Genomic DNA, 11,166 nt, shown 5'->3' with positions numbered 1-11,166 from the left:
GTGTGTGTGTGTGCGTGTGTGTGTGTGTGTGTTTGTGTGTGTTCTGCCTGCATAGATGAGTGCTGCCGGCAAGTGTGGGTGTGGATGTGCGCTGCATAAACTTACACATCTGTACCCCCCCTTATGGACCTTTATGTAGTTGACTTAAGGTGCACAACTGTGATCACTTGCAACCTGACCCCCTTACGTGGTCTTGCACTGACCTTGCTGTGGTTTTAAGGTGCACAAAATGGTGTTCTAGTTTTCGGTTTCCTGCGATTGTCCTTCCTGTTCCGACCACTAAGCGATTGTTCACCAGGGAACCTAAAGGGAACGCCAGGTTTGGCTTCTCCGGTTGGCACCTCTGGGGGCTATGTTTACCCAGAATGCCCTTTGAAAATGAACGCAGACTCTGAAAATAAATGTGTTGTTGCAGAAGCATATTTCAGTAGGTAACACAGACCAGGGAGATGGCGAGGGGAGGAAAAGGAGGAGAGGGAAGATGAAGAACAAGGGCAAATGAAACGTGTGTTATATCTCTCTCCTGTTCTTTCTTTCTCTCTCTCTCTCTCTCTCTCTCTCTCTCTCTCTCTCTCTCTCGCTCTCTCCTGTCTGTCTCCTCTCTATCTCCCACCGACTGTCTCATATCTTGCTCTCTCCCCCTCCGTCTCCCTCTCTCCCTCTCTCCCTCGTCCTACTCTCCACCCCCTCTTCGCACCATTCTGTGTGTGTGCCCCTCCCCTCCCCTCCCGTCCTGCCCGCTCCCTCATCATGTCATCGTGTGGACGTCCGTACTGCGGATGATCTTGTAGATGATCCAGTAGAAGATGTTGAAGATGAGGAAGACGAGGGGGAAGGCCACGCGCGACACCGTGTCGATGCGCTTGGCGCGGCTCACAAACAGCTTCTTCATCTCCTCCACCGTCTTCTCGGGCGGCCCGCCCCCGCCCCCGCTGCTGCCCCCGCCGCCGGCCGCGCCCGTCGCCGGCGCGTTGTTGTTGTTGCCCTTGATGGCCATGCCGTCCTTGGTCTGCAGGCAGGCGGGGCCCATGCCGTAGCCGGCGAAGCTGAACCGTCCCTCTCCGGTTTCGTCCTCCTGTGGAGAGAAGAGAGAAAGAGACTCCAGCACCTTTGACACAAAGGTCCCGCAGTACTTCTGGAAAGGAGTTCCAGCGTTATGCCGGCTTTGAGAACTTTAGGCAGGGAGCCGTTTACGAAATGGGGCTAACGACTGTCTTCTTCAGAGGTGCTTAAATCCCCCGGTGGCGGGTCACAATAATAACACCATCATCCAATGGTCACAACCATGTCCCGCCTTTCCGATTCACCCCGTTTACACAGATGTCCATTTGGCTCCGTTACTACCTCTGCTGCTGTCTCGATGCGGGACAACTAACCATTTATGCATGCTTTAAACAAGGTGGATTATTGCTGCAAAATTCCGCATGAACAGGCTGTGTAAAATGTGTTTAGGTCAAGTAATTCACATGTCTCTCAGGTAGAGAGACACAATCTACCATAGAGAGAGTGACTTAGTCTGGGAGAAAATAGGCTAGAGTAAATTCAAGCCAATCAAATGGAATTTATATGAATGAACACAACAACACAGTGTGTCCAGACATGATACAATCCAATATTGATAATAACATGTCGCCATGGCATCACAGTGCCACAAACAATTAACTTATTGAAGAATAGGTTAATTGACATTCACCAACATTAACCACAGACGTGTGTGTAGGCGCTTGTGTCCGTGTGTGTGTTTGTGTGTGTGTGTGTGTGTGTGTGTGTGTGTGTGTGTGTCTGTATGTAGACAGTAATAAAACATGCAGGGTCTTAGATCAGAGAACTGTAAGCGAGGTCCAGGTGATCTCACTCTCAACAACTGGTTTCCCGTTTCCACCGAACATAAATGTAAATGTGGTTTATCAAGGCCTTTGTGTGTGTGTGTGTGTGTGTGTGGGTGTGTGTGTGTGTGTGTGTGTGTGTGTGTGTGTGTGTGTGTGTGTGTATGAGATAAAGAATAATTGTGTGTGTGTGCGTGTGTATATGAGTATGTGTTTGCATGTGTGTGTGAGATGGAGGGAGAAATAGTGTGTGCGTGTGTGTGTCTTTGTGTGTGTGGAGGTGTGTGCGAGTATTTGTGTGTGTTTGTGTGAGCAGCAGAAATCCAATTTTAGCACTCATGGCCCGGTTCTGTCCATGTCTCCAAGCAATCCCATCTATAACACACACAAACACACACACACACACACACACACACACACACACACACACACACATACACACACACACACACACATGCCTCTCTCAAAGTCAGGGAAATATGTGTACGTATGTATGCCTGTGCTTGTGTGTGTGTGTGTGTGTGTGTGTCACTGTTCGCATGTGTCACGGTTTGTCATGTGTCAGGAGAGAGGCCACATCACATTGGGTCAAATACATGGGTGTGTGTACGTGTGTGTGCATGTTCATGTGGGATTAGGGAGAGAGATGGAATGTGGGAGTATGTCTGGGTGTGGACGTGTGTATCAATGTGTGCGTTTAAGGAACACAAGGACACACACACACACACACTCACACAAACACACACACAAACACAGACACACACACACACACGGGAGGAGGAGACTAAACGTGAGTCACCTGGCTAGCTAGTGGCGTGACCTCCCCTTGTCCTTCAGAGCATAACTCTAATAGCTCCGCCCCCTTCCCCGTGTCATGTGATTGATGATAGGGGGGTGCGTGATGTGATTCCACAAGGAGGGGAACGTGTGTGTGATTAGGTGAGTGTATGTGTGTGTGTGTGTGTGTGTGTGTGCGCCTGTGTGTAGTTCATTCATTACCTGCTCTCTCTTAATTAAAATCTGCCTGAAGTGCATACACACAGACTCACACACTGTATGAATGAAAGAATACACAGATGGAGTGTGGAGAAGGAAAGACGAGTAGAGATAAAGAAAGGGCAGCAGAGAGTAAATGAATGACAAGAGGAGATTAACCTTATGGAGAGAAAGAAAGAGAAAGAAGGATAAACATGAGGGAAGAGAGGACGAGAGACAGAGGGATGACCGGGAACAAGCTCCTCTCTCACTACTGCTCTGACCTCCTCTCTGTCTAACTCTGCCTTCCTCTCTCGCTCTCATTCTCTCTTTAGTAGTGTGCAGTTGTGTGGAGGGAGAGAGTGAGATAGAAATGTGGAGGAGAGAGAGAGTGAGGAGGAGAAGGAACATTTAAGAAAACATCTGCTTCTGGTTCATATCCAGTTTTGGATCTCTCTTCACCTCCCTTTCTCTCTTTTTTTTGCTTCTTTCTGTCTGTCTGTCTCCCCTCTGCCCCCCCCACCCTCTGCCATACAATAATATTTTTTGTGGGCTGAGTGGAATATTCAATGAGTCATATAAGAGTAATAATGGATAGGCCTACAGGGCTTTCAGATGACATTCTCTTTCATTCCATTCTCTTTAATTTTGTTCACTCCCTCCTTTTTCTGAGTGCTGTAGAGAGAGAGAGAGAGAGAGAGAGAGAGAGAGAGAGAGAGAATAGATGGGGAAAGGGGGAAGGATGGATTGTTAAAGAGAGAAAAAGTATAACAGTATATAAAAGTACAACAGATACACTGCCAATAGTTGTTGCGGTCTTCATATTGTATTGTACATTTTCCCTAAGGGGCAGTCGTTAGCTTTCTATTGTGTTGAATTTACTGCTCTTTTCAATAAATATCACAAACACCTGATAATAATGATAGATAATTCCGCTTAATAGTGGATAAACACTTACATGAGATGACCTCATCAACGCCTGAGTAAACAAGCAGACTCAACCTCCAACTGTAACCGCTGTTTATCTGCGGTGAGGTGGAAAGTGGCGCCAGCTGCATGCTAATTGAGCCAGCGGCGGTAGCGTTATGCTAATTGAGCCAGCGGCGGTAGCGCTAGAGTTAAACCCAGGGCCGAGTTATCGCTGTCTGTTCTCACTTAGAGTCCTTAATCCCTGCTGTCTTATCTGCCTCTGTTCACAAAGCTGTACCACACTCCTCAGATCAACACACATAGTCACTCACACACACACACACACACACACACACACACACACACACACACACACACACACACACACACACACACACACACACACACACACACACCATTGCATGTGTGTGTGTGTGTGTGTGTGTGTGTGTGTGCGTGCATGCGTGCGTGCGTGTGTGTGTGTTTATTAGTGCTTCTAGTGTCTGTGTATATGTATGGGTGTGTGTGTGTGCATGAATGTGTGAGTATTTGTTGTGTGTATGTGTGCATTCTTATCTGGCAAGATTTCTCTCTCCACCCCCCCCCCCTCTCTTTCTCTCTCTCTCTTATTCAATAGTAGAACCCATTGTACTAAAGATGAGTGGCACTACTGTTGATCTAACCTTGCTGTAGTGGCGTGATCCACCAGCAGGGGGTGATCGTACACCACATCCCCCTGAGCATACCATTGGGAATGCCTGCCCAATAAAGGTCCCCCTCCCTCTCTGTCTCTCTTTCTCCCTCTTTTCAATTAGACAGGTATCTGGACTCAACACTGCAGGAGAAAGTTACTCTCTCTCTATCTCTCTCTTTCTCTCTCTCTCCCTCTCACCTCTTAGATTCTGTCTCTCTTTCCCTTTATTGCTGTTTCTCTGTCTATCCTTCTCTTTCTCTGGACGATCAGCGCCACTAACGAATCAATAAAGCATTGGAGTGAAACCACAGAAATCAGCACAACCGGCAAGCCGGCCGCAGTAGCTACCTGCACTGCAAAGGACCCCACCCTGCCGAAAGAGCTGGGGCCCGGCTCGTAACTCCCCCCCCGACGGACCCCACAAACAAAGAGCTTCAGAACAGATGGAGACCCCACAAATACCAACCTACCAAAGCCTTCCAGGCATAACCAATACAGAGACCTTACAAATACAGACCCGACCAATAGATTCAGACCTGACTTGTAAACACAGGCCTAACGTTCAGGTACCGACCCCGCAAACAGATCCACACCCTAGCAAATAGATGCAGACCCATCAGACAGATCCAATCCTAGTAAACCAATCCAGACCTAACAAGCCGACAAACAGATCCACACTGAACAAACAGAAACCTTGACAATCATTCAAAAACATACAAAGGTTTTAGATACCTCAAACTGATCCACATCAAACGGACCTCATGAACCGATCGATACCTAACAAACGGATGTCGACTCTACACTAATGTACTGCATTCAATTCCATCATTGGGGACTGGAGAGCAGGTTTAATTCTCGAGAACACACATGGCTTTAGATTTGCAGTCACTGAATTGGTCAAACATAAAGATTCCCATTAAACTAAGCCTCTGCAGTGTTTTTTTGGTGACTAGAACTACGGTGAAAATGGATCTTCAGTAATTACAAACATGTACTTTTGAACTGCTTGTAAGCCCAGTTTGTCTGACTGGAATAAACTATCTGCATCTATTACCCAATCACAGTGGAGACTCTTTTGGTAGTGGCCACTCACAGCCACATCATGAGAAAAGCATATAATTTCCTTGTATTTATATTGTGTATGTTTGAATACACTTTATATTAGATTGGAGAGGGTTTTTTCAGGGTACAATCTGATGTAAAGTAAGATTAGTCTAAAGCGGCTGCAGAACATGGATAGACATATATACTGTATGATATGGAATATTTGAACATTAGTAGGTATATTTGAGAGTTTTACTGTCTCTCAAGAGTTTTCTTCAACATCATAAAAAATGCAGACCAGCTTAAAGCTAGGGTTGGCAATTTGGAATAACCAGACTGTAGGGTCGTTTTTTAAAGTATCCAATTCAACAAATCCCACCCCTCCCTTCAGGTCTCACTCCAAACCAACTCTCTCAAAATAAATGACTAGCATGCTAGCTTTAGCAATATGTCTGCCTAGCCTCGTGGAAAATTTGGTCATGCGCGTGTGTAGTCTGGTAGATTGGTAGACAGACAGGTAGGTCATTTACTGGTTTATAACTGGCTGGCAACTGCCACAGATACTTGATTTTGTATTGTATTTGATGTATTGGTGATAGAGATTTTAAACAAATATGACAAATCATGCTTAAAAAATAAATTGTCTACCGTAGCTTTAATTCTCCCTCTCTTTGAGTTGGAGAGATAAGGAGAGAGGTCAATCTACAGAGATAAAGATATTTCAGAGATATGTAATAAGTTATACAGCATTTTCTTCTTTTGTTTAATACGTTTTTTTGACTGCTTTGGCAATGTCCGTGTTATTTTCCATGCAAATAAAGTGACTTTAAATTTAATTGAAAATTACAGTTCTAGAAAGAGACAGACACAAACAGCGTTGCAAAGAGAGAGCTAAGACGCGAGCCAAAGAGAGAGAAAGGGAGAGAGGGGGGGCTGTTGATTGGCTGGCTGCTGCTGTATTGTGTGTAGACTGGACGTGACAGTTTGCCGTAGTCCATGCAGGCGCTGACTGATAGCCCTCTCTGATCTCTAATGGAGGCCTTTGCTCCAGCCATGGATCACATTAGACTCACATTACAGCAACCGGCCACGCAGGTTAATTAAAGAATGTGATGCCGGAGGACTCATGCTCTCGCTCTCTCTCGCTCTCGCTCTCTCTCTCTCTCTCTCTCTCTCTCTCTCTCTCTCTCTCTCTCTCTCTCTCTCTCTCTCTCTCTCCCTCTTCCAGCTCTTGCTCCTCTTGCTTCTCCAATTCTCTCTCTCCCTCCTCTCACTTTTGCACAGCTCCTCTCTCTCTCTCTCTCTCTCTCTCTCTCTCTCTCTCTCTCTCTCTCTCTCTCTCTATCCCATTATTTTACTTATATCCCTCCTCTCCACCCTCTCTACCTCTTCCATCTCTCTCTATCCTGCATCTCTCAAACCATCTTTCACAGGGACCTCTCTCCGACACAAACAAACACAAACGCACACAAATGCACACACACACACACACACACACACACACACACACACACACACACACACACACACACACACAGAATGTTACATAAATGAATAAACACTAAATTATAATATTCCTAACAATGCACAAGGACACTGACACGTGCACATATTAGCACATTATTATACAACACAAAATCACCAGCGCAGACTTAGTAACCCAAACATGGGTTTGGGAATGCATGTGCTTGAATGTCCCTTCATATGTGTGTGAGTGAGTGAGTGAGTGAGTGAGTGAGTGAGTGAGTGAGTGAGTGAGTGAGTGAGTGTGTGTGTGTGTGTGTGTGTGTTTATTGGCTATGTAATTGGCTGCAATGCTGACACTTTTACTGGGTATCGAATACCACAGCATGTAGTTGATATGTTCACTGGACAGATTCAACTGATTGATTCAAAACGGATTGATTAAATTGATTGATTGATCTGCAAAAACACAATGGCCAGTTGGAAAACAGTGGCTACAACAATCTACAAGAGGAACAAGCACCAGAAAGGAATCCGCATTGTTTCTGCTCCCAAAGTGCAATCAGTTTCTGTTGGGAGACAGAGAAGTGACACAGGTTCTGGTGTTTCACAACAAATTGCGTTCAAACTGAAATGTGGAAATAAACATCCATATTAGCATACAGGCAAACACTGGCATATTTACACAGAAACGCACACACACACAAACACACATACACAAGCACACAAACAAACACACACACACACACACACACACACGCACAAAATAGTCACCTTCCGTGTTAATCATGTATTTTCATAAACAAAAGTTGTCGGGAGTTTCGTTTTTCCGTTTCCCCGACAACGTAAAAGCATAACGACGAAATTCTGACTGCGGGCTCTGGAGCGCCCGCTCCCTAATCACGCTCAATAGTCTTCCAATCAAACATTCATGTGCTGTGACTCCCTGCGCTGGGCTGCACTGGGGTAAAATTACAACGCCGCTAAATGTTTCAAAGGCAGCCCAGGGGAGAAGAGAGGACACTGTACAAACTGCACTGGGGCAGGTTAACAGGGAAGCATTGGACCACCTTCCCCGCCCCATACCCTGAACTGATGGGATGTTTCATGTTGTTACAGACAGGAGGCTGTTTCGCCACCGGGGGAATTCTCACAGCAACTCAATGTAGTGTTTTTTTTTTTTTATATTAAAGTCTTGCGGCAGATCGCTGCGGTAAACCACCGCTGGACCCTGAAGGCTGCTGGGTGGGGAGCATGGTACAGCTCGTTTGACACACACACACACACGCGCTGTGTGTGTGTGTGTGTGTGTGTGTGTGTGTGTGTGTGTGTTCACGTGCGCACGTGCACGTGAACACACACAGCTTAGTTTAGAGCGTTGGAAGACTGCACTGAGCTGCTTTGATAAGGGTCTTGGTCTGATCCTCGCACTCCAAAGACCCAGAGGAAACCATTTAATTCCAACTCCTCCTATTTCTCCTCCGATGGATCTGTGAGAAACCTGGAAAATCCTCCCTGGGTTTCCCTCAATCAGAAGAAAGACTTCTGATAACTGCTGCTCGAAAGATATGCCTTAGATACCTGTTAAAAATACTAAAACATGCCTTTAATATTTCACAGAACTGGTAAATAATCAACTTAAAACAAGCTTTTCCAAAAAATAATAAAAAGTCAGGAAATATTTCCAGCAACCAACCAATGCATGCCCATAAAGAAAAAAGCCATCAAGCTCATCATGCAAACTCCTTCCATGGGGGGCGTACCTTCATGTGTCGTCGTCGTCTCCTGAAGCGGAGCAGCTCCTTGTGTTGCCGGGCGATGAAGTTCACCGCAGCGTATTCCAGTAGCGCCGAGAAGACAAACAGCAAGCACACTGCCATCCAGATGTCAATGGCTTTGACGTACGACACCTGGAGACAAAATGAGATCATGGGTGTTATAAGGACCACTCCTGAAGACAACAGGTTTGATAATGACCACACCTGAAGACAACAGGTGTGATAGCTGTCCACACTTGAGTTGTTTTATTAGTCACACCTGTTGACAGTAGGCGTTCAAACAGCCACACCTGTCAACATATCAAGACAACAGGATTGCTATCATGACCACACCTGCAGACTGAGATCACAGGTGTCACAGGCAGGTCTGGATCAAATGCTGTGCACACAGAACATAGCACCAACATCTTTCTGCCCACCCTTTGGTGATAAGCAATATTGGATTCATGTGGCTACACAAAAGTGAATTCACCCTGCTGTTGGGGGTGTGTTTGGCACTGCGATGTGCGCTGGGATACAGTGGGTTTGTAGTAGTTGGTCTTGAGATCAGAGCAGCAGCGTGATTGAGTCAGAGGAGGCATGATTAACCAAACCGACTGGATGGGAGGGATGATGTCTAACATGGGTCAATCTCAGGCTGGGTGATGGAATTATGAGTAGGGAAAAGGAAATGAGTAACGCTGAAACAGCACACTGACAAGCGGTGGATAGAGTCCCAGTTCTCTTCCCGCCGGGCAAATGACTGCGGTTGCTGTCACTGAGGTGGACACTTAAGGGCTGGATCGTGACGGTCAGCTGGTCGCGGCTGTGCATGGTGGCTCGCACCCTCAATTTTGAGTGGGTGGGTGTAAGAGAAGCGTTTATTGTAATGAGCTTGGAGTGGTCATACAGGCTCAGAGAGTCCTCTACAAGGGCTTTCCATTTAGCAGCAGCACTTGCCATTAAAGTATGCTACATACAAGCAGCAGTGCTAACAGGGGTCGCTAAATGAGATGCTGTAAGATTGACTTGTAACACTTTACATTAAGCCTGTAGCATAAACCCTGACCCTTATGATAATGTAATAAAATATTGCTACGTATTACTGCGTTAACTAATGTTAACGAATGATTTAACCAACCCTTAATGAATGGATAATTAATATACCCTCATTGTTAAGTGTAACAGATTCACCCCTCTATTTCTAGAACAGTGTGTCACCCCTATGACAGCACATTACCCCTGGACGATGTGTTTTTACCCTAACACACAGCAGTAATACATTTTTTTATTTTTTCATCATTCTGTCATGATGTCCAAATAGCTGGGGCATCTTTGTTCTTTTTCGGCTGGTGTCTTGATTCAGGCATCACAGCTGTAGTGATCCTCCAACAATCTTAGACTGAAATTATGTGTAATCATGGGAAATCACTGGCAAGTGAACACATATGGTAAAAAATTGACAAATAACAGACTTTTTGCAACATAGCCAACTTTACCTCTCAAGGGTTAAACACAAAACCATTGTGAACACAAAGTGGAAAAACCGTTGCATCATTACAACCTGAAACCATTTGCTGTCGTAACGCTAAAGCTAATGTTATCGCTTTCACTGCTCCAGTAGCAGACTGAGGTGGTGATGCGAAGTTTCAAGTTGTAAATATGATGTTATTAACATGGGGGGGGGTTATTAACATGTGGCTGCATACAAATGTGTCCAGAGACATGGTGACTAATGTATGATAGTAAGCATTATTGGCCCTTACCACTAATATTCAGAAACAACACTGCCTCAAAAGGCTATTGGCCTAAGCAACACCAGTAGAGGCATATACTTATCCCTGAAATTTTAAACGTTGCAAACGGGAAAAAACATAAATACATATTTATGTGGAATTCAGTCCAATGCTTAAAATATATCTATGGCATTCAGTAGGCCAATGCTGTGGTAAAGTGTGTAAAGTATGAAGTGTTTCTTTCTGTTCAATAGATAGAACTTTATCAATCCCCTGTAGGATAAATTTGTTAAAGGTGACATATCATACCACCAGGTGTGAGTGTGATTAGCCATTACAAGCCGTTTTCAAAATGTGCAGCATTGTGACATCATAGGTGGGCGTGTCCATCTGGATGTGTGACGGATAGATGGACCCGCCAACCTGTGATGTCACAACGCTGCACATTTTCAAACCTGCTTGTAATGGCTAATCACACTCACACCTGGTGGTATGAGATGTCCCCTTTAATGTTTGTCTCTATAAAACAATAACGGTAAAAAAATAAATACAAAACATGACGGTAACTCTAAAGTCAAACCGTCCAATCCAAAGGCTTTACTTAACCACTGAACAGAACTGAGTAGGGGAGGGCGTAGCCTAACTAGTTTGTGAACGACCTAGAGAAATGCAACGCAAATTCGATGTATGTATGAGGCTTTATAATAAAATCCAGGACAATTTTGAAATTCTGCCCGGACACATTTTTTTAAAAGTGTCTC

The 11,166-nt window shown here is 45.1% G+C and overlaps 1 protein-coding gene across 1 annotated transcript in view; it reads right to left on the bottom strand.

The window, feature by feature from the left end:
- Positions 1-748: 748 nt before the first annotated feature.
- Positions 749-11,166, bottom strand: part of glra1 (glycine receptor, alpha 1) — a gene marked incomplete at both ends in the record, with an annotated part of 77,856 nt that continues 67,438 nt past the window's right edge. The window contains 2 exons of the mRNA XM_079745179.1: positions 749-1,075; positions 8,676-8,822. Coding sequence (XP_079601305.1) covers positions 749-1,075; positions 8,676-8,822 — 474 coding nt within the window. The remainder of the gene's footprint in view (positions 1,076-8,675; positions 8,823-11,166) is intronic.

The sequence above is a fragment of the Pollachius pollachius genome (genome assembly GCF_949987615.1).
Source record: "Pollachius pollachius genome assembly, chromosome: 10".
Taxonomy (NCBI): Eukaryota; Metazoa; Chordata; class Actinopteri; order Gadiformes; family Gadidae; genus Pollachius; species Pollachius pollachius.
Note: the sequence above shows the minus strand (reverse complement) of the source record. Positions and strands in the feature narration are given on the sequence as shown.